This window comes from Colletotrichum fructicola (assembly GCF_000319635.2).
Source record: "Colletotrichum fructicola Nara gc5 chromosome Unknown KSG_Nara_v1_contig12, whole genome shotgun sequence".
NCBI lineage: Eukaryota > Fungi > Ascomycota > Sordariomycetes > Glomerellales > Glomerellaceae > Colletotrichum > Colletotrichum fructicola.
The window spans coordinates 640,402-667,984 of record NW_027094062.1 but is presented as its reverse complement, the minus strand read 5'-3'; the positions used below and the strand labels follow the sequence as shown (position 1 = coordinate 667,984).

The 27,583-nt window shown below is 51.6% G+C and overlaps 3 protein-coding genes across 3 annotated transcripts; all 3 read right to left on the bottom strand.

Annotated features, from left to right (window-relative positions):
- Positions 1-14,901: 14,901 nt before the first annotated feature.
- Positions 14,902-15,522, bottom strand: CGGC5_v017356 (uncharacterized protein; the record flags this gene model as incomplete). Its single annotated transcript, XM_032026818.1, has 2 exons — positions 14,902-15,367; positions 15,428-15,522. The coding sequence occupies 2 exons, from the start codon at positions 15,520-15,522 to the stop codon at positions 14,902-14,904; spliced, it is 561 nt and encodes a 186-aa protein (XP_031876747.1).
- A 4,931-nt stretch (positions 15,523-20,453) lies between these two features.
- Positions 20,454-21,565, bottom strand: POGK-3 (Pogo transposable element with KRAB domain; the record flags this gene model as incomplete). Its single annotated transcript, XM_066153901.1, has 2 exons — positions 20,454-20,462; positions 20,519-21,565. The coding sequence occupies 2 exons, from the start codon at positions 21,563-21,565 to the stop codon at positions 20,454-20,456; spliced, it is 1,056 nt and encodes a 351-aa protein (XP_066006726.1).
- A 10-nt stretch (positions 21,566-21,575) lies between these two features.
- CGGC5_v017354 (uncharacterized protein) lies at positions 21,576-21,994 on the bottom strand (the record flags this gene model as incomplete). Its single annotated transcript, XM_066153900.1, has 2 exons — positions 21,576-21,629; positions 21,692-21,994. 2 exons carry the CDS (start codon positions 21,992-21,994, stop codon positions 21,576-21,578), a joined length of 357 nt encoding a protein of 118 aa, XP_066006728.1.
- Between the last annotated feature and the right edge of the window lie 5,589 nt (positions 21,995-27,583).

Here is a 27,583-nt window from a genome sequence, read left to right as displayed (position 1 = left end):
CAGTGCACGGCTGCTGTTGTTCGTAGGATCGCTGAAGTTGTACGGCGAAGTCTCTCGCGTGTTCCCAAAGGACTCAGAAACGCGGCGACTGGGGGAGCACTGCCAATCATGGCTGGATCTGCGACATGTGGTCATCTGGGCCCTTCAGATGGTGTTGCGGCTGGACCGGCGCACAAATAATCCATGCGAATAGGATCTGCATCGACTTTTCAAGCCCGAGAAAAGACGCATATCTCTTCCTCCAGTCAGGTTAATCTATCTGTGTCTCAGGGTGCAAAATGCTCATAGGCGAAGAAAAAACATCTGCTGCACCTGAAGTGACTCGATATTCACGTTCATAGCTCGTCGTAAGTCTCTTGAAATTCGCCGCGACGTACAACTCCCCTTTTAGTCCGACACGTCAACAACTCAGCCACTGCACCGTTGCACCCAAGACAGGCGCAAAGGTCCATCTATCTTCATCCATCTTGCGCCCCACTCATCGCAGCCTGCGGCAAAACATATCCAGCGCACGCAAAGTAGTCTACACAGGTCTGGAGAGTCTAGCCACAGAGAAAGGGGTAAATCTAAGGGGGCGTGAAGGTGGAAGCTGAGCCCAGCAGAAACGGTGAAAACATCTGCCGCCTGATCAGCATGGTTGTTCGTCATCCGCAATTCGATAAGTAGCCATAGCGGGGTTGACCAACTGAGGTGTCTTGAGGACAACCGACGAGATGGTCATTGTGGGAATCAATAACGAATCGTCTGACAGCGTACCCGGTAGGCCCGCATCTCCCCTTCTCAGATGTTCAATTGAGTTGTTAATACTGCCGTTCCGGCGTGGTCCCGCCTCCATGCTTCTATGCAGAGAACACGCAAAGAGCGTGTCATCGTCAATGCAGTGCCACACTGCATAAAATACCCCCAGTATCTCAATTGATCCTTCCCCCTTGACCTCTGGTCTTTGTTCGCCTAACTCTTCCAAACTCAGAGACTGTCGACAGGCCCTCGAAATCATCTTCCACCCAGATTTCCTCATCTCATTACACCTCAACAGCAAAGGCTGCTTAAGACATGACATGAATCCTATCATCCGACCGAACCCTCGAGTACGGTCGGGGGACATCACGTTATAAACCCAACTTCAAGATATGGGGATCGTGAGCGGTTTCGGAGACACCTTTGCATCCTCTGCATCCTGGATGACTAGTTTGTTGCGAGACAACACCGTATGATTTGTGTTCTTCGCCACTATCAAGCTCGTTCTCCCCGGAGCCCTCCAGCGGCCAGAAGCTTTGCCGTCGCTCAAAAATCCACATGAATGCATATATCTGTGCAAACCCCTCGCAACGCCTCAAATGCAGCCGCCAGTGCTCTCTACTAGTGCTCCTGAACATCAGTTACATGGAGGATCGCTTTCAAACGTCATGAAACAACACTCGACACCCTTCATCACAGCAGCCGGCTCTCCAGCAGGGGCTGGGCAGGGCAGCTATGTAGGCTTTCTTATTCAGCTCCAAGGTGCACCACTTCGGCTCTCCGCTTCACAGGGGGCTCGGTAAGCTGGCACATTTTGGTTCTCAAGGGAAACACTTCTATGACTCCAAGATGGCGTCAAAATCCAGCATCTTCCGGGCCCTCTTTGGATGCCTGATGTATGTCGTCTTCGGGCCTCACGCCAATCAGGCGTATTTATCAAGGACCCCAAGATCCCACCTCCTCGGCTTGAGAGACCAGCGGTTATCGTCCAGGGCTTCGAATGCAGGGACCCTATGTAGCCAAGTTGGCCATTCAGGTTATCCACCCTACAAGAGAGAAGACTGTCTAGGTTACTGTAATCAGCAAATCTTGAAGTCTGATCTGGCGACTTGAAGCCTGTTGACAGACTATTACGATCAAGCGTCAACTCAAGCGCAAGACTGTACCATCGTTGAGAATCTCGTATCTTCTGAAGAGCCCCTCGACCCCCAGAATTACGACGTTCACATGAACTAATTCGTGTTCACCAACCGTAGAGCTTAGGATTTTCACGGCCTTCGTTCGGGGACCATGAAAAGCCTTATTCTGTCAGCCCCATTAGGTTCATCCTCATGCTTCTTCCCATACGATGAGCCGTCGATCAACCCATGCCCAGTAAGGCGCTGCATTCTCCCATCGAATAGAGCTGCTGCGGTCAAGTAAATTGAATGAGCCTTGGTCTACCCGAATCGACAGTGGCAGCGTTTGGAATCACGCTTCATTATTGGGCAGCCGACCTCGCGAAGCCTGTGCAGCTCGACGAGGAAGACCCATAACACATTTGCTACGCGACGTTTCATCGGCTCCGCACGGAGTGCGCCTGTTAATCTTAGATAAGAGTTTCTTCTTTCATATAAAGCTAGTCATAGGCCTACGAAGTAGGCGGAAGGGGGACAATAATGGAAACGCAGAAAAAATCATGTTCACTCTCAACGTTTCGATGAGCTCAAAACCTCACCCATGGCTGCACATCCCGAAAATCGACGACGACGATCTCCCCTCGGCTTCCGCCGAAGACTCAATCGATGCCCATTCGGCCTTAACACACTGAAGCATTATTCTAATGGATCTTTCGGCCTTAAAGGGCCTCACCACTGGGCTGATTCATGAACTACATGGATTGAGGTCCGACGCCAACAGCGACCAAGTCACTCACCTGTTAGGCCGAGCATTCCCATCTCCGTGCTGGATGAATGGTGTCTGGTTCGAGCCCCAGACAAGACGTCATTTGGCCGGGATCATACTTTCTGGCAAGGAAAACAATCACACGGGGCAGAATGACCTTCAGCTTCACCGATGGCACGACAAAAACATCGAAACCACGTTTTCATTGATCACGAGCTGAGTCGTTGAATGTCCGATTCACATGATGTTGAAATAGAAAGCTACGCCTGGCGACAATCCACTGCGACACGGCCTGGAAATTACAGCTTGGGAAACCTCTTGCAATTACATTCCCAGCTCGAGCGCTGGAGCATCATTAATTGTGACAATGCCGACATAATTCAAAATTCTGATGAAACGAGGGAGGATGTCACAGAGATGTGTTGAAAAACGACATTGTAGGCTGATCAGTACCCTTCAAGCTCGTTTTCGCTGCTCTCCTGACGACGAGGTTCCAAGTCGCTGATGGCAGTGGCATGCTGTGGCATCTCACTGAAATTAATATCAAATAAAGTTGGCACCCCTTGGACCGTACTCGTCTTTTCGACGTGATCAGGGATGTCGGGTCTAAGGATAACAGTATTGAATCGTTCACATTTATTGATTGGTCCGCTCTTAGAACATGCTGCAGTGCTCCCTTTAGACTAAATACCTCAACTTTCGTGACTGAAGTTGCTTGAAGCTCGCTTTTGCTGCCTAAAATCAAGCGAGAAGGTCAAAACAATCAAGCTTTTTGTTTTGTTTCAGGGTCTATGACGAAGATGATCTCATATGTCTTGAGATAAGATGACCAATGAAACATGACAGGCGAGCAAAGATAAATGGGTGTAGTCACTATTGTCGAAGGGTATGTTCCATCAAACCCCAACACGCCACCTACCGGAGAGGGCAGGTTGTTGGAGCGCCAGGAGACACATGAGTGCCTATCAACTTTGATGATCAGCCCACGTCAAGATTGCGTTTCGGTCCGAAGCTTATTATGTGCGGAGACGACAGTGAAACTTGAGACCCGGTCTGAAAACCGTTCGGGACAATCAACGCCGAAGATGGAGAATCTTAGAATGGCACCAAAGACCCTTTTGCCAAGGTCAAAGCTTCCCGATATGAAAGCATGAAGAACAAAGACTCTCAGCACGACCTTCAGCAGGAAATAACGTGGAATTTGCACTCTTTGGTTGCGTCTGCTTTGAGTTTGATATGAAACTCTTTCGCTTGTGCATCTAATTGAGCAGTTGTTGTTCGTCGACCTGGTGAGCGGTAGATGTAGAGCGTGAGAGTTAACTGGAGGTTGAGATCCCTTCGCATGAAGGTTGACATGGACTTGTCTCACATGAGCCCTCATTTCTTGGGCGCGATGTTATTGAGTCTCGAGAAAGAGTATATGTCAGCAGGCTGGTAATTTCCTAGGACGGTAGCTAGAGGGCTTTATGCCTCTTCAACAATTGGCAAGATGCTGATCAGAGGTGATAAAAGGTATTGATTTGCAAAAGATTTGCCACTTTTGTCATGGATGATTGACTTGAGACACATGAGATGGTATGAGCTGTGGCAACGTTGGTGCTTCAATCTGGGGACCCCGCTTGGTTTCTGCTATCAACAGCTTTCGTCGCTATCACCCGTGCGATGAACATGGACAAACAGTGGATCAGCTGGGCTAGGTGTGAGTTGAACGTCCTCTAGCCTTTGCTGTGAAAGATGCCTCCTTGTTTTCAGCAGCTCATTGCGTGCCCAACCCACTATTTCGCCCCTTGTCCCTGCATCTTTTGAACAGCCCACTAGGTTGGAGAAACAAGACCTTCTGATGACCAACTGAGTGGGTGTGACTTGACAGAAAAGAATTGAATGATTCTAAGGGCGACACCACCAACTTGGAAACAGGGAAGACAAAGAGGACTTTTGGCGCAAAAATCAAAAAGGCTTAGATGATGTTCTTTTGCAGTCGTGGGTAATTCCCAGAAGGTTCCATCAGAGGGATTGAGACTGTCGGATTCTCAAGCCAAAGGCGAGACGTCCCACTAGTCTTGCTTGCTATTGCAGGGAATACAGGAACGGTATGTTGAGATTAACCCGGGCACTACGAGGATCTGTCTGCAACAATGTCGGTGGTCTCGGTTGATTTGTCAGGTTAATTCGTCCGTATTGAGGAGATACTTGCGATGGGGTAGATACAAAGTTTTCACGGGGAACAATCGGAGTAAGGAATCGTATTTGCGGGCGGGATGAAACCAGAGTCAGCTTGTATCGCTTGAATCTTCGTACTTAACCACCACCGTCGATGTTCTCGGTTTGATCTTGTTGCTAAATGGACATGCTACACTCAAATTTCATTGGATGTCCCATCCACGGGTGGTAACGCATCATGTACTCACCATCAAAGTCCTCGTCATTCTCAGAGACTGCTGGCGCCCACGTTGATAAGGGACATGGAAGAGAGCTCAGCGATCCCTTCGGTCAGCTTCGTAACCTCTTCAAACACGTTCAACGGGTAAGCCATGCACTTAACCTGAAGCGCGACCGCCTGGGGTCCTATCATCCCCGCCGCCTCCTTGAGACAGACGTCCTCCTCCACGGCTGCTACTACCCACAACCCTGGCTTCGCCCCTTTGCTCAAGGCACTGAGACACTTCCACAAATTGATGGCGAGCATGGAAGCAATCACGGGACCCAGCAAGGCTCGCGTAAGTACGTGCTAGAGCGACTTGACGGCACACGTATCGATGGCGGCTACGAGCTTGTCCAGGCTGGAGTTGAATGATGGGACATCTGGTATCATTCCAGGGAAATGCCCACGCTGTGCAAAATGCACGGTACATAGCTCATGGCTGCCGGCCGTGGGCCTGAAGCCATTGTGATGGTTAGCATCACATCGAACTGCGCCGAGGCCCTGCTTTCCGGATGCAATTGGCCCCTCACATGGTTCCCCGTCAGAGTCATACGGCAGTCAAAAAGGTACGACTCCAAGCAGGAAACTGCGAAAAACCTTCGAAGGGAATAAGGATTCTGAATAGAAGTGCTGGAGTCCTGGAGCAAGTCCATCTGTCTGAAGCAAGGTGGCAAGTTGCGTGAAGCCCACCATCATTTGGAGTATGTCAGGCAACGGAGGCAAAAGTGTTCTTGATCCCGAGGGCGTGTTTGATGATTTCGAGCTTGACTCGATCGGATGCCGGTCGAAGTGTTGGTACCTGTCTCTGTTGTTCCATTTATAATCACGAATCGTTTCGGCAGGTCGCCGGGATTGCCGATGATATCATTTGGGAAGATTATTCCATTGCCCTGTCGATATCGTCCTCCGTCAGGTAGGTAAAGTACGTTGGCAGCAGCAGTGCTCGAAAGGCCCCTTTAAGACCAAAGTGCCATCTGAGAATCCCGTGCTGATCCCACTCGCAGAGCTTGCACGACCGGACGTGGACCGAATCCTTTTCGAGTCTTGTATACCCAAGCTATCCCCCGAGTACCCGAGATGGGATCGATGACGCGGGAAGTACACTACAGAGCGCGGGTATTCTTGCTGTGCCAGTCTTGGAGCATCTCGCCGCCAACGGAATGCCAGTGGAACTTCATGATCATGGAGTACTAGATGAGAGATGACCGCACAAAGTCGAAATCCTCATCGCGTTGGCATTTCGAGAAGCGCCTGATACAGTCATTGTACTGGCGGAAAGACCCGGTGAGGGCCAAGGTCTCGTGGAATTCAAAATCTTGCTCATCCTTGGTCTGAGAGAGAATTTCTCGGACTGACACGATGCGGAGGGGCAGCTCAAAGTGAAGGGTTTTGCGGTACGTTCCGAGGGAAATATAGGTCCTTGAGACATTGTAGTGGAAAGCAAAGGGCGGTGATGGTTCTCGTGACGGGTAGTAACGGAAAAGAAACCACAATGCAATCGTTGCCAACCCGAGAGAACCCGACATCACTGCAAAGATAATTGTCGAAGCGCATGATGAGTCAAAACCTTATGGAAGGGTCAAAACCGCGGGCTCTTTGTTCCTATCCAACAGCGCCACTGGATCCAACGCGGTGGCGTCGAGTACATGATGGCACGCAACCTGTGGGGGTCAGATACACTAGCAATCCTGAAGTATTCAATGGCTATCTATTAAAAGTGAGCAAAGACGAATCTGGAGTCGTCGATCGTGAAGTCGTCGCGAAAACTTGGCTCGAGCAACTGCAGGCGGTCGCCGTCTGCGGCGTCCTCGGAAGAGCCGGGGTTCAATCCTGTTGTGAATGGAACTTTGGCAAAGTTACAAACCATTTTGAAGCCGGCCCACAGGTGGTCTCATGCTTGGCGCCTGGTAATGAGGGATGAGTTCATGTCAGCCATGTTAGAGTGACCGGGTGCGCTTCTGATTCGTGGGATTTTGTGTCCACTTGCGGCTTCACAGAGCCGGAATTTGTTTAGCTGAAGGGGATAAAAACATTTCATGTGTGCTCTTGAATCGGAATACGCTGAGTACTCAGCTGAAACAACAGAATGAATCATAGAGTATCATGAACACCACTGGCACCACCAACGTCGCCAACAGCGGTCTGTTTCTTTGCTTGCTTACTCAACACTTTTCCGTGGACTGAACAGTTACAAAGACACCAATGATACTGATAAGCAACAGAAACGTAATGATCACTCCCCTGAGGCGGGGTTCCAAGACCCTCTCGCATACGGGGGATCCAGACATGAAGGCGACACGTCGTTTGTCCGAGAACCGCCATTCAGGGCCCCCATCTCTCTAGCTGACGTTCTTATCTAATGCCTTTGACGTACTTGTGCTTTTGAGCGACATAAGCAAGTTGACTTTCAGCCCCCTTGTTCCACTGACTTACCGGTTGCAAAAAGGATGTTCCAATGTCGCGCACATTCTCTCTCACCTCCTTTGGCGCCCAATCCCAGGCATTCCCAATCATCTTGTCAAGCAAATCGAGCCGCATGCAGACTTCTGGGCCTTGTCGAGTATCCCGGCACCGAAACGGGCGAGAGCTCAACCCCGAAACCCAGTCGTATTGGCAGTCTCCTTGTCCGTGGCTCTCAGGCATATGTCATTGACGAAGGCGCTGTGGGCCTTGATGATCTTGAAATTCAGTGGATCTCATCCCATACACGGCTCCAGGCCACCGGATCCTTGTTATACCAAGAATCAGCATCTTGTACGTCTGATAGCATTAGAAGTAAGTTCGCTTGAGATGGCAAGTAGTCGTGCGAAATACAAACTCTTAATGCTTGTATTCTCCAGATTTACGTTGAGGGATCGTGAGATTCAAGCCCCGGGAAGAATCATTCATACCAATGTGCTGTCAGAAAGGAGAGTAGAGTAATGATGCAGCAATTCGCCAGAGCACTACATTCCGCAAGGGCACAAAGACGCGGTAGGCAAAGGGAGTGTTGAAACTGGGCCCGAAACGATGGCCCTCCGCGACCGCTTCCAGTTATTTCACTCTCTTATGATTGAATGATTAACTTCAGAATCTCTAGGTATATTATTGTCAGTTCCCGAGAAATAACCTCGACATTTGAACATGTGTATCAAGCGTCGTCGCCATCCAGATCAACGCGACAACGTCGAACGCATCAACATGAAGACCTACACGATCGCAGAAACCACTCTGGCGATACTTTTAATTTCTAACTACTACTCATATAATCCCATACTCGGCTTCCACGATCGCAAAATACGCAGGAGTCTTCGAACAAGAGAAAGATTACATCTGCTTCGCCTTCCCTTCTCTCTATAATCTCTACACGGGCCATGCGGTATCCTTCCAAGACCCTTTCTCGTTCGTCAAGCTTGACCCGCACGCGCCGTACTTCAGTCCCCTTCAGTTCTCAGCGCACCTCAGCGCGGCAAATCGCAGAGAGATTCGTAGAAAGGTCGTGCGAGCCGCTTTGTGGATGAGGGGCTCCGTCTGGCCGGGTTACTTCAGCGGGAAGGCCGTGAGCCAGGATCATACAAGTTACTTTCGACGTCGGCCACACAATTGAGAATATGCGACTTGGTAGAGGTGTCTTGTCTACTTGTAGTCAGAGTACGGCACGGAAGATGGCGTGTTGTAGTCTTCTAGAATCTGGAAGTTGTCGTCTCGACTCGCCTTTCATGTGACCAGGATAACTCCGAAAATGTCCTTAACAATGAAAGACAATCCAAAGCCCCAAGACAGCGACTGGCGGTTTGAATGGCGCATGTTCTACAGCAGCCGCCTCCCTAATGCGAAGAGCAGGGATGATATTGGTGGTAGAACACCAAGCAAGCAGTTCCACAGAGAACTCCTTTGCCAAGTCTGTCACACCTCAAACAAAGACAGAAACATTAGCTTCGACGTTTCACAGGCGCACATAATGCCTGAGATGCCGAAGAGGCAAGCCGGGCACCAAAGACCCGTGCTCATCAACAAAGTCAATCCGTAGCATAAGAATTTCAAGTCTCTTGGATGGGGTGGTGACACGGCGGAGGTGAAGGAGGCGTGGAGGAATGCCGGGGATGACCGCCTGAATAGAATGGGGAGCATGGGAATGTGGATGAATGTGTAAAGAAGAAATGGAGAGCTGCCTGGGCCGGGCACCAAGCAGAGAAATGCCCGATGCTTAGAGCGAGGCAAAAAATCTATCTGCATAGAACGATCAAGGGACTAGTCGATAATAGGGTGCCGACGGTGGTGAGGATCTGGAGGCAGGTGTCCAGATGGATCTTAGCCCTTAGTTGTTACCATAGACATCATAGATGACCAAGAGCAGCAGGGAATCAGTCAGCTTCCACGTCAAGAAGTATCCAAGAGGTGAATCCTCCGCATTCAACGTCGCATGCTCAAGAAACACAGAGAAATAGTCACCATGAGTAGAATTCGGAGGAGATGGGCAGACTGAGAGCGTTCAACAGCCGGTATCGGACCGTTTCCCGACAGACTGGGCGTCAAACGAAGTAGAGACAGAGCATCGAGATAGAAGCTCTATTAGTTGACTCCCCAGGGCACTCGACCAGAGTCTCAAAGCGTTTTCGATGAGACTCTATCTCACGCACGCAGGAGCCGCCAGCTTAGATGTCCGCCCCTGAAATGGCCCGGTGGATCCTGATTCCCAACGCCGACACCGACGCCAATGCCAACAACCTTGCAGGCCTTTGTCTTGCTATACCCTGAAGCAGGTATTTGTATACGCTTGCTGCAGCTAACATTCTCTCTGCGCTCTCCGTATCGTACTTCGCGTGTCCGCTGCCTTTCTCCTCCAGAGCCACCGCCGTCTATTCTGCACTTGCAGAAGGCTTGCTGCTTCTTTGCCTGTCGTCCATTTGGAGACGCACTACACCTGCCGTTGAATGATGGTTTCCAAGCTTTCCCGCCTTCTGCTACGGAGTTGGGAAGGCCTGTGTATAGGCTTTCCCCCAAATGGTCTTGGTATACTTTGATCAAATTATGATGAGGTTCTGCAGTCTGGCGCGGAGGCTTTTTCCGAGATGGTAGTTGACTCAGTGCCTTTGAGTCAACACCCGCCAACCGAGCCACGGACCAGACAACGCATGTACACGCAGGGCGTTAGTTCCCCCTTGTTGCTTGTGCCTGCTACTCATTTGGATTGCCAGACAGAAGTAGTCTAGGCCAAGTTTAGGAGTCGTCGAACATGTGGATAAGACCCACCATAGCCAAGGTGATTGCAACTTCAAATGTCGTCTCCCGAGGTAGACAGACACGAAGGAATCAGTGTATGGCCGTGGAAGCCTGGATAAGAACCATCTTGTGTCAACAAAGCTTGATGTTGAGGAAACTTTGAGCTCACCCTCAGACATCACTAAAATTATTGTTTCTAGGAACAGGGCAGTGGCTTAGAGGGTGTGGATCTTTGATGCCGCCGTAAGACTTTCAGTGCTCCTTTCGAAGCGTTGAAGAAGGCGCTATTCATTATCAAGAATCAACTGATTAGTGACTCTTAGTTGTATTTTCATCTTGGGATGTATGCCTCACGACGCGCGGCTCAAACTCAGGGGTCTTGACTTCCACTGACGAGGGAGATTACGTTTGACGACAGCCCAAACTTGGCCGCCAAAAGATGGACCAAAGCTTACATCAAACCGTGAAGAATCTCGGGATGCCGTTGGAAAGGCAGAATCACGAGCGATGGGTATGGAGAACTGACACACGGATGCCAAGAATGCAGAGCCAAGGGACAATATTTTAGATTCAGCACCAACAGGACTGGCACCGACATTGACAATGGCACTGGCACTAGTTAATAGATGTATTTAAAACTCCAAATGGCTGTTTCAAATACGTCTCTTTTGCTGGCGGCTTTCCCGACTTTCGTATTCAGTATCAGCCAAGGGGGCTACCCATATGGCCAGGGATCCAACACTGGAGACACCTCTTGCCGCCATTGAACACATTGACGTGTCTATAAACCAGAGTGAGCGTGTGCTGGAAAGAAGGAAAGGACGGCGCCAAGAGACAGCACCGCGGAAGACAGGGAGCAACAGAGGGTCGCGCAATAGCTAGAAAAGGAACCATGCCACAACGAAGGCTTGTGTCTCTCGTCCATCTCTGTCGACATTGTTGTGGCCAAACAACAAAACTGAACATGGAGTAGAGGCGACTGAGACCTGATAAAAGTACGTGGGTGGCATAGACAAGGCGAAGAGAGATACAAGACCCCTTTGATGAGGACCATGCGCCTGCTGTGAGACGAAGCAAGGAGAGCAAGGTGTCATCACAACGATGGCATGGCGACGGATACACAGAGTATGGGTTCATACATCAATTTCGAATCATGCTTGCTAGTCTTCCCAAATAACATGCGGAGCGCGTCAATTCCCTGAAATAGCTTAGTTGCAAGCGCAAGAATGGTAGGAGGGACGATGGGTAGTCTGAGACCATGGCAACATGAGGGTGAGCCGACGCCATTCGATTGTAGACCAAGATTATCTGGAACGTGTGATGCATGACGAGGGACGGGGGATGGGGCCTCGCTACGGCTCGTGGAGCAAAAACGCCAGAGTTGAGGCATTTGACTAGTTGCGTATGCGCATGCGCTGCGCCGACGAGCCGCGGTTGGAGATGAGTTGCAAGACGTCCGGAAGTGAGCGTTCGGAGCTGATCGACGTCTCCACAACTTTACGATAATCTTCCCGGCAATTGTCATGTATGCGCACGGCAGCAGGGAATTGCGAGGGTTGAAGGACCATTGACCTTCGGAGCTTCAGGAGCAGAGCTCCACGCTCCAGAGACAGACGGGTAGGGGCTGCGCACCCTTGCAACGATGATCTGGCGATCTATACTTGTAGAACGCACCACGTGGATATCCATCTGTCAACTCTCTGGCTGTGTATGGAGGGCGGTGCGAACCAGTGATATTGCAGCAGGCGCAGATCGCCCAACGAATTCTGTTTGTCAAGGAGCGCTTGCCGTCGAATGCAGGTGAGGCGAGAAAGAGAAAACGATAATGAAGCCAGCAAAAAGCGACCATACAGGGCGAAAAGGACGATATGTGAATTGCTGGACGTGTGGAATGGAAGCAACTCGTTCATCTTGGACTTCCGAGTGGTGAGTTCAGGACACTGGTCCGTCCATCATCCTTGTCAGGGTCACTCTGTGCACTTGAGATGCCCTTCGCCTCCCATGATGATAGATGGTATGGAATAGGCGGTCTAGACAAAATAGGGACATGGGAAAGTGGCGGAGGATGAACGAGGGAGGACCGACAGAGTATGGGGAAGAAGGGAGACGAATGTGATTTTGGGGCACGATCCGGATTATTCGGTGGTCTTTCGAGGAAAATTGAACAAGTCCAAGGGCAGAGCAGGAGGTAGGAGGGGAAATATACCAGACGCTGCGTTGCACATCGCAACTTCTGGCCTGAAACAAGGAATCAGAGGCACGGTCGTGATATGGTTTCCATTGAGACGATGGCGGTGCCCAGTAGAGCAGAAATGACGACGCAGCGGTGGCAACTGCAATGACTGCAAGAAATCAAGGACGACCTGAAATAGAGCCTCGCTGCGAGAGAGTTGGTCATATGGCAGCTTGCCGAACTCCATGTCATCCACTCCAAATGAGGTGTCTTTGACTGCAATTTTGAGACCATGCAGTACAGCGTCAAGCGTCGGCAGCCAGTCCGGCAGCCTCGCCTTGACGGTTGAGAAGGAATGCCATTGGCTCGGTCGCTACCACAAGTGCAAATGTTGGTAGATCGGCGGCGATCGAGGTCGGGAGCTGAATCTTTCGCTCGGCCTTGAGTAATCTCAGTCGCGGTATCGTGCTCAATCTCAGGGAAAGAGCTTGTTACTCCAGAAACCTTATCAACATATAGGTCGCTGCTCCCTCAGCCTTTCTTCTCAACCCCGTTGGGGGAGCTCGGTGTACTACCACCTCTTGAAAATTTCACCGTATGGATCGCTGCTCTCTCAGCCTTTCTCCTCAACCCCGGCGGGGGAGCTCGAGTATCTGCTAGAAACCTGCTGGGGAGCTCGATTTTGTTCCGCCTCTTGACCTTGTTAACGTATGGGTCGCTGCTCCCTCAGCCTTCCTTGGCTCAACCCCGGTGGGGAGCGTGCATCGGTTCGGCCGGGCGGGAGGTAGTCGATAAAGAGAAAAAGTTCTGAAAACTAGCGGATGTTAGTTGCGTCCGATGTGGAGTGATGGAGGGAGTGTGCATAATACCGGAAGACGGGAACAGTTACGATGTGATGACCACGGATCGAATGTCGTTGGGAAGATGGGGGGTTGTTTTGGGGAGACAGATGCCAGCGGTCGGGTTGAGTTGTCGAGCTCGGTGCCTCCCTGATGGATGCGCAAGAACAGATTCTGCAGGCACGAGAGCTGGTGCGCCATGAGGCAGGTCACGATGCAGTTGGGGTCAGGAACTGGCGGGGGTAGTCGCGGATAGTGGAGGCTGTGCCCGGCAGGAGTCTGCAGGTCTCAGAAGTCGACAGGCGTTGCAGAAGTATGCAGGCGCGGCAGAGTTCTGCAAAGTCTGAGAATTGACAGGTAGTGACATCAACAAGTGGAAAAGTCGGCAGGTGGTAAAATTGGCGATTAGTGAAATTGGCAGGTTGGACAAGCCTCACATTCCGCCCACCAAAAATTGTGATGTCCAAGCCAAGAGGGCATGGAAGGTCCTTCTGGCGCTGGCAGTCACATCGGTGACTTCCATTCACATTTCGTGCCTACTTGGACGGCACACTGCACCAACGTTGCAACGGCAGGCCCTTCCCGCACAGCCCCTCAGCCCCTACGGGACCTTCTGCTTCTACCTACCTTAGGCTGGGCAGGCAAGGTACCCAACTACCTACCCCAGCTGAAAGGTCTAGAACATGCCCCACCGATCCAAGGAAGGCACAGACGAAATTTCTGATTCTCCTGCCGTTCATCGGCACATTTGTTTCGGTGGGGCTCAGCCTGCAGACCACACACACCGGGACTGCAGCTGCCTGGCTCAACGAGGCCGCTGTCCTCCGCACATTGCGGAGAGTAATGAAGATGAGCGTGAAATAAAGATCACCAGCTCTTTAGATGGTTTGGTTCTGGTGTGCTGGATGACAATGTGCGCCGCATTTCGCGCGATGCAAGCTCCGGCCGAAGCGCACCAGCTCAGACGCAGCCTGCGTTAGTTAGTAAAATTAGCCACTCGTCGATCCGTGGGGGTTTGGGTCGGAAATTTCAGCACCAGAAGCTTGTGCCGGCTATCTCAGTACTTTGGGATTGCAGCGACCGAAGTGCACCAACGGTGTGTGCATGGTCGGCAGCTCATAGATTTTCGGACGTAGCTATTCAGACGATGCGATGCGTACCCGCGAAGTGTCTGCTCTGGTCCTTCCAAAGCTGATGCGCCCAAGTCAAATCTGTCTTCCTCTAAGGTAGTGTCACATTGGAAGAGTTCCCACTGATGTAGAAGAGGGGGATTCTGTTGTCCTGTGGCCAGTCAGGCGACGCACTCATTCCCGTTGCAATCACATAGCAATGAAATAGGTATCCATGCATGTTCTCTGCCATTTCATCCCGCGTCACATCTCGGTGGCCATGGAAGACATCGTACAGTCTTTAAATCGATTAAATTTGACTGCCAGACATTGCTGCTGCCAGCGTGTACGTATTTTGAAGCCATGGAACACTACTCGCAACGTCTTTCTCGTGACATCAATCCCATTTTAGGCCCGTCGGTCTGTGTCACCTCCGTCTGATCCTCTGCGCCGTCAAATCCCCACCCTGGCTGAAATCACATCCCATTTGTTCAAATAATCCGACTGGTTTGCCAAACCGTCTTGTCATGGGAGTCATGCCATGTTTCCTGTGCCTGGCAGCGGCCGAAGACCGCCAGCGGGAACCCTGGCTCCCTTCCAATTCTTGATTGCATCGGGGCACACCTGGTGAGCAGGCAGCCAAATGGGACTGTACCCGACGTACTCCACCAAGTACTCGTCCTCTTTATCACTGCCCTCGGTATCCTCCTCGTCCCCGTGTGGATTATCATCGCTGTCTAGGTCGAGGTCCTCGCCGTCTGCAACGCCGCCGTCGTTGACATCGCTGTCCTCGGTCGTGCGACGATCGGGCTCTTGCTCCTCCTCCTCATCGGTATCGTAGTCTTGACTCCAGGCCATCTTGCTGATGATGCATTCGAGAACAAAAGGACCTTTGACAGGGTCCAGGCCAAGCTTCTCGGATCGCGTGTTGACTCCGTCCGGCGACCAGTATGCCAAGACAGCCTTCTTGTGGTCGCGGCTGTCCCACAGTTTCTTCTCCCTGGCCCAAGTCGTTCCTCCGGCGTGGCAGCCCTAGTGCACGAGGAGTTCGATGGCGGACTTGGGCGAGGTGCAGCGGTGGTCGCTGATGTCGGTGATGGGACACCTCAAGTCTGAATGGCAGTGGGGGTCGTCTTTGGGTGCAGCTTTCGACATTGCGGATAATTGGTTGGGTTGCGAAATTCGGTAGTGAAATCGTACGGAAGACGGTGCTTCTTTGGCTCGGAAGGAGGGTGAAACTGGTTGTGAAGGAGGTGGCTCGTCGCAATTCAGGCCTTGGTGGTTGAGATCTGATGAGAAGCGAGGCGTCGCAATTGAGTTGATCGGCAGTCGTGCGTGCTGCAGGGTGGAGGGCTAACCAGTCAGCCAGTCAGTGGGAGCGCCGTGTCCAATTTGGGTAGGTGCCTTCCGCGTGTCTGAGTGTGTGGTCGGTACGCTGGCCCGCTTTACTGTCTGGGAAGGTACGTACTTTCGTACAACAGCCCAGTTTACTGACCAAACTTCACAGTGTTGCCAGAGTACTTCTTGATTGCGGTGCATCGTCACCTCCTATCAAGTATCTCGTGTACTGAGATTTTCCCCAGCGGTTAAGTGGGTGGCGTATTCGCCCACAGAAACACGAGTGCTGATGCACCGCAGGAAAACCAGTACCGGGCCTGAGGTTCGTCATCCTACGCGGTTGGTGCCATGGTGCCAGCCAGCAGAATGCACAAGTCCGCAAGGCGACCGATACCATTATTGGCCTTTTTCCAGGATGCTGGCGTGTTCACCACTCCAAACTCACTACTGGTGCATCTGGCCGGCCTGCCGTGGGAGCTTTCGGACTCAGACACTACATTCCCCCCAAAAGTCCCCTCCCACCTTTGAGTGCATCTCCTTCGACTTTCGACTTTCCTCGTAAAGTGGCCCCGCTCATTGTGATTTGCCCAGAAGTGCGCACGATCGTACAGCTGGCTTTATGGGGGCTGGTGTCAGATTGTCGACAGAAGGCGATCGGGAGGAAAGCCCATGGCAGGGGCCAGATGTCTGCACCGGAGACTGATTAACCGTGGCGGCCCTTCCGAGGCGTAGCGCCGATGGTGCTGGGGACATCTGACGTAATCAAAAAGTGCCCACTGGACTGTTGAGGCAATCAGTGCACCGACCTGCTGTGGCAGTGGCGCCCCTCTGAACTTGTGAGAGATACGTACCTCCCTTACCCCACATCTAACCCAGAACACTGAAGAGGCTGCCCTCCTCCAGGAAATCGACCTCCCAAAAAATCGTCCTTCGGGAAATCGACCTTCGGGATATCGTCCGCCCAAAAAATCTAGAAAGTCGTCCTCCCAGAAAATCGTCATCCCAGAGATTCGTCCCCTTTCTAGTGGGTACAGTGTATGTGTTTGCATTTCCCTATAAGACTGCACCGGCGCGTTGGCAGCAGCCCACTCCACCCCTAAAGCTCCTTCCCAGAAAGCTCCCACTCTTTCCCAAATGTGAAGCTCCCACGCCTACCCAAGAGCTCTTACTCCAAAGCTGCCACTGAAGCGGGATCTTTCAAGCGCGGCAAAAGAAAGCCCCTTCCCAAACGCTTCCACAAGCAACTCCACGTCCATGCCTTCCAAAACCTCCCGCTCCAATAGCTCACACCGGCAGACGCTCCGACTGCCGCATCGTCCTCCAATGACCCACAGGTTGCTCCTCTGTTACCTTCAACTTCACACACAAGGAATCGAGTGCGGGGCGGCTTGTTTCCCACAAACGCAGCCCGCATGACCAGGTAGAGTTGTACAAACCGCCTTCCATGATTCGGCAGCTTCCTGACTTCTGCGCCCGTACTTAGATGCCGATAGACCCCGGTCTAGCGTTCCAAACGATCATCTACACAAACAAGACGAAAGGTTGGGCTCCAACAGCCAAGACGACAATACCAACCTGCACCAGGTCCAAAGATGCCCTCCGTGGAATGCCAACATCAACCAGGCAGGCTGCGCATTGCTGCATGATCCTTGTGTATGGAGTCCGACAGCAGCAAGGGATACAAGCAAGCCCGACGAACGGGTTGAAGTTGAATTCGATTTCCGACATCGCTTGGAACCCTGCCATGTGTTGCCATCGCACCGGCCCACGGTGACAGCAGGACCAACTCTTGAGTGCATGGCTGATAACGGGACGGTGACACATCTGTGACTTCAATCGACCAACACCAGTCTGCCTCCCCAAAGGTGCCCCTGGAAAGAATATCGTCAGACTTGCTGCCAAATTTCGTTCCGACGCCTCGAAAGTGTCCAGGCCATACGCACGCGCACAAGCGTGAGCTGGAAGTGCGTGGCATCCAAGAACATGAGCTGTGGCCTCCCCCCCGCGATCGCGCATGGATAGCTCCAGCAGGCTCTTGAACGAACTGCTCGTCCAGCTGACTGCTACTCACATCATGAGGTTTTGCAATTCCAAATATCCAAACCAAAATCGGCCGCAGCAACAATGCCTCGGACTTCCATCTAGCGCCCTCGCCTCCGCCTTTTCACAGCGGAACCTCATGCTCAATTTTTACTTCTCCAGCTTTCAGTCCCTGAACGATGAAGCTAATTTCTCGCACGGCTGTCGACGTCTGGCTTCTACCTCCTCGCGAGCTTGCCGCCTCTCCCACAAGCGGACAAACGGGCATCGCAACTTCCCTGCTGCACTACCCAGCAACACGTCACATCCCTGCCTCATGTTGCAACCCTTTTTTGTGTCCCTGGTCTCATGTCACGATGCATCTTGTACGGGACCAACGGCATGCTTCCCAATCTTGTAGAGTCCGGGGCAGCCGTCCAACAGATTGCGTACGTCGCTGCCTTCTTGCCGAATCTCTGCGAGCAACCGCACGAATTGGCTGAGGACTCCGACGTTGAACCACGCTTGAGCGTCAGTGGAGTCTTCAAGCGCAGATCAGAGTAGAATACACTTAAGGCTTCGCGGTCATCGGAGGCACCACGTCGACAAGATGACGACGAAATCCTCCTGACCTTTTACCACCTCGGTTCCATTTCGTGCCTTGATCCATTGATTCATACACCCTTCTGCGAGGTCTATAAGCAGCGACCGACAACCTGACACATTAGTCCCCCAACCCACCAAGTCGATCGATTACTTCTGCCCGAGCCCGAACGTCCTCGTCGCCCATTTGCGTAGCCCGAGCCAAGGCGGATGCGCCGCTGCTCTACGAACTGTGAATGTGTTCCCACGAGAGCAACATAAAGACTGGAACTCTCGGCAGGTGTTTCGACGATGGAAATAGTTAGGCAGTTCTTTGCTTGGCAGATTATGCCAGGACAATAGGCGGAATGATGAGGGGGCACGACTGGTGGTGCCGATATCGTCGACCTAGCTGCGTCCAAAGCTTCGCTGCATTTGCAGCAGACCCATCGCCAGTTTCTTCTCTTTGTCTGCGGCGCCTGCCAGGCCAAGGGTCACTACGCTGAGGAAGCCGAACTTGTCACCCAGGTTCTCAACGTCCGCGGTTGTGACTAGTAAGACTGAGGCCTGCGACTGCCTCCAGGGATTGCAGATCGTCCCCTCCGCAGCCTCGACGATCCGAGCCACCTCTACACCGAATCGGTCACTCATCTCTTGGGTTTCACCATTGTCGCCCAGCATTCAGCCTACCGCATACGCGAGGATCGAGTCTAGGAGATCAATCTTGGCTCGGCAGTGTGGGCAGTCTCGCGTCCAAATGCTTCATGCCCTGCTGTACGTCCGTTACAAGGGCCTCGTAATGCTGGAATCTTCTTCGAGATCTCCTGTTCTCGTTGTTATCTGGCGGCTAAGTGCAAGCTTGATGGCGGAAGCTCTGAAAGACCTCATTCCCCACAACCAAGAGGATGCAGACATAGGTAGGAGGTTTTGCTTTGATGACAGCTTCTCCAGTGGTAGGACCTTTAAATTGTCCGACAAATGACTTCAAAGGGGTCAAATCTCTCTTGTTGTCCCCAGGTTGAAAGCACCTCCCGCCACCCTGATGTCAACTGGATCTCCCCATCGGCCTTCACTTCCTTTGCCTCTTGCCTTCCTACCCCAAGGTATCATCGGGTCAAAGAGGAGAGAGAGCACCATTCATCAGTCAAGCTCAAGCTACACCGAAATGCAATAACCAAACAAAGGGAATTGCGAACTTTACCGCAGCTGACCTCAATAAAGCTGTGTTTTTTGAGCGTTAAGCAGGCTCATCTTCCACTGGCTTCTATATACGACGAGCACTAATAAAGTCTGACTTGAGTCTGATTCATTGTACATTTGCTGTAAATTACACAAAGCTACTCTTGGCTTCCATCATTCGTTCCGCAGGCTTCCAAACCGCAACATGGACTCACGTTGCCAGCCTCTGGTCCCAGTCCACTAGATGAGCTTTGACCAAGGACGCATGAGGCACAGCTGGTCAGAGACAAGGCAGTTGGGGGATTTCGGTGTACATCAGCGAATTTACTTTAAAGCCTAAAAGAAAGAGGATGGGGCATGCCGTGGATTATGTTTGAATCTCTGGCTGGTTTGTTCGTCCGCATGGGCTTGAATTTATTGGAGAGTTCATTCAGCGGATGCGAACCATTGCTCAGGACTGATTGTCCTGTCCGTGAAACTTGCTTCACGCTTCGAGCCTTGATTCGGTTTTATCTCTTGGACAATGCCAGTTGAGGCTGCGGCCTCATGTCAACCTATTCATATTATCCTCTCTAGGTAGCATTATTCAATCGCTCTTGTACCCATTATGGTAATCCCCGCCCTCTTGTTATTGTCCACGGGGAAGACAGTCGGCCCTGATTTAATTCCGTGTTCTCCCTCGGCCCAAAGCTCAGATGAGGGTAAGCCGTTTCAAGAATTCACACAGAGACCATACTTTACAAGACCGAAAGCGGGGATGCCCAAAGCATGTACCGCCGCATCCGATGTGCTCGGCCAGGTGCTCGCTATCTCCTACGAGGCTGCTAAGTCAAAGCACCCACTTTCCGGCCACCCCTGCATTCCGGCCACCCAAAAATGATGCATTCATAACAACCACCACTTTATTAATCAACTATCGACTGGGTATCGCTGCCACTATTATACAGCTTTCGGCCTCACTAGGGTAATCAGAGGCGCTGGATTCATGTGTATCATCGAGGGCATCGCCAGCCTCAATCTGGGCCTGCCGTACGTCGCCAATGGTCGCGAACTTCGTGTTTGGGTCGATGTGAACAGCCTTCCTCTTCCTAGTGATGCTATTGTTGACTTGGGCCTGGAGGAGCTGTATTTGATGCTGGGCGGTAGCCAACTCCATGGACTGCTCTTGGAAGCCTTTCTTCACCTTTCTAAAGAGCTGGCGTTGTGTGGCGATACTTTGTTCCAGTTGACTATACAGATGTAGTTGGTCGCCAAGGTCCTTCATCTTCCTTGGCGTAGACCACTTAACAGCAGAGGAACCAGATACCCATTCCTCGTTATCCTGGGAATTCTGGGCATCATAAGCACCCTTAGCCTTCTTGTTGAGTGGTGTTGATAGTGCTAGTGATGCTGATGATGCCTTGGGTAGTAGTAGGGAGCTCATAAGTGGCTTTGCAGCAGCAACAGGCCATAACCCAGTGTATTTCCAGCCACTCTTTATATTGCTTTCTGTTAGACCAGCAAGGCGAGCCTTCTGATAGCATGTTATGAAGTTCCTCTTGCCTATGATAGTCGAATCGTTCCACTGGGTGAGGTAACTAAGCTCCTTACGATAGGCTGCCTTGACAGGGCTGAAGACTGACTGATCAAGTGGCTGGAGGACATGGGAGGTATGTGGTGGTAGGAATAATAGATGGATGTTGTTGGTATAGCATTCCCACATAAAATCTGTTGTCGTATGGCTCCCATGCCCATCTAGGATAAGCAGTCTGACCTGGTCAGGTTGAGAGGGCCTAGTCTGAGGGAGGAAGACTCTTTGCAGCCACTCAACAGCAGTATCATCAGTAGTCCATCCATTTTCTGTTGCTGTGAATTCCCATCCATTGTATGGGTCAAGGTCTAGAGGAAACCACTGCTGTTGGACCTTCTTGCCCTTATATATAACCAGTGGATGCAGTGCCTTGCCAACAGCAGAGATACACTCGATGATAGATACCCAGGCTCGTGATCCAGGCTGCTTTTTCCTAACTGACTTCGTGGCAGCCCTTCCCAGCACCAGCCCATTATCCCCCTTGCCCTCAAGGATGCCAGTCTCATCCATGTTATATCGATTAGCTGGTTTGATGGCTGTGATGCGAGGCATCGCGAGATATTTGAACCATTGCCTAATAACCTCAGTAGATGCCCCATTAACACGCCTGGAATCAATAGAGCGACTTCTCTGGACCTTGATATATGGGTTTCTTCGCAGGAATCCATCCATCCATCGCTTGCCTAGGGGTTGGGTATCCCCCATGGCATGGAGGATGCGCTGGGCGAAGTCCTTCACTTGTTGATGGGTTGGTGGCAGCCCGAGGTCAGCCTGGATTTGCACCCAGCTGGCCAGCTTAGCCTCCTGGGTATGGGATAGTCGCTGGAGGTCCTCAAAGGCAGCTGCTCTCTGTTGGGCGCCTTTAGTCCGGTCTTGAAGTGTTGATCGTGGTACTCCCCATCGCCTGGAGGCATTGCGGGCCGATATGCCATTTGCCATATCGGCAAGGGCTTGGTTAATCTCATTTTCGGTATACTGAACCATTAAGTAATCAAAAAGGTATCCTGAAAAAATGATGGAGTTTGGATAAAAACAGAAAATGTTGTAGTAGTTAGAAGTAGGAGGTTATCTAGAAAGTGGGTGGCTGGGCGGCATTTTTTGGGTGGCCGGAATGCAGGGGTGGCCGGAAAGTGGGTGCTTTGACTTACAAGTTGGAGGCCACGGCCATCGCACCGGGGAGAAGAGCCCTCATCTTCGCAAGAGACCGATAGTTTCACTGCATCAACACGACGTCCATATGAAGTATTAGAAAGCTGCAAGCTCGAGTCATCTGTTCCTCTTGTCCATCATCATGATCCTTCGCCGTTGTGCCCTCGTCGACCCCGCGGTTCATTCCATGTTCGATCGCCCCATAGACACTCAGCAGATCCTTTCGTCTTCGTTTCACTGTGGTCGCCAGCGGGCGAGATTTGTCTCCAGCCACTTGCGAGACGCTGCATGTGGCTGCTTCTATGATATGAGCTCGGGTCTCTCGCCCTCTCTCGGTTTGTCGCACCGATCCATGTGCTAGAGCAGCATGCAGCGCAAGTAGACGTCAAGATCAGGGAGGGTCCCTGTCAACTTGGCGGCGCAGATGCTCGGTGGAGCGCTTGACCCGCCGCGATTGCAATCATCTGCCCACCCCGAGCAGGGCCATGGGCGTCGGCCCGAGCTTGCTACGGCTTGCGAGGCCTGTGACACTACCTTTTGATCACATTCACCCAATCCATTTGTTCGGGCACAAGGACTTCTGCAAACGTGGCGACAAATACGCCGATGAAATAGGCCATCGCCAGCTAAGACAGCAACAGCAGAAGCCGCACAGGACTTCGCAGCCCCGAGCCAGCTCTCTCGAGTCACGGGCTCTGCTCCTCTCTACACTTCGTCCTCTCCTTTGCGGCGTTTTGCCGCTGCAAACAACAGAAACACATCAACATGTGATTGCCAATATCGAACATCACGTCTTGAGGCAATACCACTCGACCGTCAATAATTCACGCAAAGAGGAGTCTCAAAGTCAGTAGTTCTGAATCTTCAACTTTGTCACAGCCACCTATCCACACGCTCATCTTGAGCCGAGACATCGGTGTGATCTCCTCATGTCTGTCGTTCGGAACAGACTTAAACCCGGGGCGAAACAAAACACATGCAGGATTGGGAGAAGGAAGACAATCTAACGGGGCATCGCCACCTATGCCCGAAGTATCGCGCAACGTCCATGACTCCGACGATGAACATGGCCACTGGAAAAATCAGCACCAAGCCACTAAAGTAGACGCTCTGCTGCGGTCACTGGTAGATAGACATATGCCGAACAGCAACATGAAGCCAAAAGCATTCAATATGAATGCGGTCTCTTAACTCGAAGGTATATCGCATACATCTCTTTCCACTCCGCAACTCCTCAGCTACGTAGCGACATCACCAGGGGTGGATCGCAGAGCGTATTTGCAGCGAAGAGCGCTACCTCCGGGAGACGGCACCCGCCGGTTGGGTCCGCGACACCAAGATTACACACAAGATCTCCTGCACTATGCCGCTGCATCAAGAAAGCACCAAAAGAACCATTCTGCTTGTGAATGAACAACGATGAAGGATATACTAGCCTGTTCTGTCCCCTCTTGCACAAGCATCCAAAACCTCCGGGCTGTTGGGCTCCTCGGAATCTCGAAACAATTGTCTTCGCCCTTTCCGGTTTCATGGAACGACTGGCGAATCAGTCAACGAGTCGGCCACTGAGATTTTACAAGGGAGAGTGGAGGCTTGCCTTGATTTGACACCCTGAAGGTATGCCAATGACCCGCTGTTGCTGTGAGCAGCAAGGATCTCAACGAAGACCTTTGTATGACTACCGCAACCTCCATTCAACCTTCATGGCCTCCACTCCAAACAGAAGAGACTCCACAGATGGCCCGGCTGTTTATATCCGAAGAAGAAGAACTCACGCTAGGAGAGGTGTCGCTCTGTGTATCAAGTGAGCCACAAATCCATCTGCTCCTTTCGCAAGGAATCTAATAAAGATTGCCTCATACACAGACGTAACATACTCCTCCTTTGTCGCTGCTTCCTTCGGATCACTGAACACGACTTTTTGCTAACCCCCTGAGATAGGAAGACCGTTGCCAGCCTCTTCACAGCCTCGAAACCTTTCATCAAGCGACATGTGCTTGCAACCTCGGCCTGTCACACCTTTTGCTATTGGAAAGCAGGTTTCATGATCACGACGATGCGTCCGAGACATAGTCCACCCAGACCACTGCGCCCTGACGTACCCGTGCCCGGGATACGGTACCCTACAGTTCAATGCATGGTCCCCGATTCTCTCCTGAGTGCGCCAGAGCTCCTCGACCGGGGTTCGAAGGGTTTGGAGGGAGCCGGCACATCGCCTCCAGCCACCTTCGTCTGGAATCGGCATGTACACCTTTGTCGGAGCCTTGGAGACCACTGTCGGTCACCGATTCGATGCTCAGCGTTTTTGGTTCCGGGCGAATGAAATTCTCATTACGCCAGACCATCCCGGTCGCGGTCTTTTCATTCTCCACGAGACCGGTTGCAGCCGCGAGTTTGCCAACAACGACAGCCGCAGGGTCTCTCGGTTATTTATTGCCTTTCTTCGCTGGGCTGAAGGAGTTTGGCTACATGTCAATGCGTTTTCTCCCCCACCAACTCGCCTTCTCATCCGAAAGGGCTCCAATAAACCGATTTAAAATGACATCTACCATTGCATAAGCCCAACAGCACCTATGAAAATCTTACTAGAATCATCTGAATGAGTTCTCATGTTGGAATACTTTCTGACAAAGTGACAGTCTCGGCTGTGGGTCATAGGTTGCGCAATGGAACCACACGTTGGGCAAGATGAGTTCCAAAATCCACAGTCTTGCAGAATGGCTACCGAAGATCACCCTCGAGAGGAGGTGGCGAACCGGAGCGAATGTGGCGTCTGAATGATGTCGTGAAAGAGCTTTCAACCGACAAGACAGACCCGGCTGAGCTGAGCGGTGATATGAGAGATATTGGAGGAGGGCACTGCGACTCACAGAGATTGCGCGCCTTGGTCTACAAATTGGCTGGCGCTGGTACAGATTCGACCTTAATTTCTCTGCTACACGGACAATTGCTGTGACAAATGATCGCACCTGCCTGCAAACAATGCGTGAGACTTCGCCGGCGGATAGACCCTGCGTTATATCCCCATTCAGGCGCATTCGACCGTGTCGTCATCGCCATCACCGAGGGGGTTATTTCTTTTGCCAAATGTCAGGGGACAAGAATACGGCTATTCCGCCGCGGCTGCGTCCAATATCTTCGGCCATATATTTCGACAGCCTCTCTTGTAAAGCTTCACTGCCCTGCCTGTTTGTAAGCCTCCGTTTTCCATTCCTGTTCCTGTATAGCGAATCCCCATCTGCTGCAGAGCATATGCCATCACTCAGTCTATCATTACTGTTTACTCTCATTCTCGACGCTCGGCTTTCTAACCTCACAGGCTGACATGGGTGCCACAGACAGTAGGAATCATCGACCACATGAGACAATGTTGGGCCGCGGCGAATGGCGAAGGGTTTGACTTCTCCCACTGCAGACAAGACCAAGTCGGGGCGAGAATTTCACCTCGCCACATCAGCTATAACAGATATCCAACGACCTTATCACATCATCCACATATCCTCTTTTCAGCCTGCCGAGAACTCCCGCTATCAGCCACATCGTCGCGTCCTTTCCCGAAAGGGTCGTTCTTTTCCAAACCTTCGCGCCCCGCCAACACCTCTTCTATCCCAAACCACTGGCCACACCGAGCTTTTCGAGGGTAATGATGTCCGGTGTGTCAGAGAATCAGCTTACGCCACAGCAAAATGTCAGAAGTTCTCATGTTCCACTTATGTTAGTCGAGACCGTGGTCGCAATCGAGGAACAACACCGTGCCTTTTCAACACTTGGCCCCTTGTGTATCTCTCCAGTAGTTGTGGGGTTTCCGCCATCTCAGTCATGGTGCGCAATCTATACAGCCACAGCCAGGACAGAGCAGACTCAAATCCCTCTTTGTTCTCAACACGCGCCGACGCTTCCGCTCCGCATCCTCTCGCAGCACGTGCTTTTCGTCTTTAACGTTTTGAAACCTGAGCTTTTGATTTTCAATCTCTCATCTGTCGCTCGAATCTTCCGAATCTCGCTCGAAACTCTTCGAAGAAATTAGCACCGCAATGAAGTCCATTAGCTATTCTAGGATGCCTCTGCTGAGCCGGTTGACAGACTGATCTATCGTCATACTGTCCTTGAAGAGGTCTCCGCCCCGGATGAGATGCTCATTCGCAACAACGCTGCGGCGCTCATCGTCTGAGCCTCCAGCGGTTCTTCTGAGGTTCAGAGCGTCATCAAGGTGTTGTCCTCGCACAGTAATCCAGTCGCCGTATCGTGATGCATCTTGATAGAAACCTTTAGATCATGTTACGTAGAGGTGAGGACCTCAAACCAGGTCGTCTCTTCATGTCCACTCCTTGCTTCTTGTCGATATTGCACTACCTGCACCAGCAATTCACAACCCGGAAAGATGAAGCAAGACCGGATGAGTACATTGGCCAGCACCCCTTCTTTGAACTCTCCAGCACACACGTATCGGTTCACGTATTATAGCTGCCCCTCGCTAACTCTCCATCAGCAGCCGATTGCAGCCCATCGATACAACATCTCTGTTGATAGTTTCAATCCCAACTGTCAAGCCTCCGCGTCAGTTCGGTTTATAAGTGTAGCCGAGGAATACGCGCAATCTGATCCGCAGCGATGCAGGGTGGGACGTCATTGAAAGAGCACCGCGCTCCGCGTCTGACAGCTGGTTTCCCACGAGTCTCATGCGAGTCAGACTACGATCATGCTTCCGGCTATTGGCGTTGACATCCAAATTTCTTCGAGAACGGAATATGAAGCCTACCCTTGAGAACACTTTGCTTGTCTCCTCCACCAATACTCAGCACGAATATCTCATCATGGAAAATCAGTGTTCTCCCATGACACAGGCACGGGAAGGCGTCTTTGCTGAAGCCTTTTGGTACCGGAGCAAACTCCGGTCGTAGGTCACGGCTCGCTGTGAATGACGCTGGTATTGTGGTATGCGTACATTGAACACATCACGGAAGCTGTTGCCTGCTTCTTGATGACCTACATTTGCCCCTGATGAGCCTCTGGACATAGCATTTGCCATCCGAGTCAATATGGAATGCCTCTTGGGGCCTTCGTTAGGAACGGCATCAGTCTGGACTTGGGCCAAAACTACAAAGTATTTGTTTCCTTTCCAAGGCTCAGGCTCTACTGGGCTGCAGACAACCCAAGCCCCTTGAATTGAGTTGAGTGCAACCGGGCCCTGCACTCTGCGTTTTGTCGCAGTAATCTAGCGAAACCCCTCATCATACGACAGATCTGACGGTCTAATGGCTGACCATGCCTTTTAATTGCGTTGTTGTCTACTGTGAGTTCGCGGCACCTTTTCCTGTCTTATAGCCGCCAGGAAGTTCTCATACTGCCTGCTCCAAATCTTTTCAATGCTCATATATG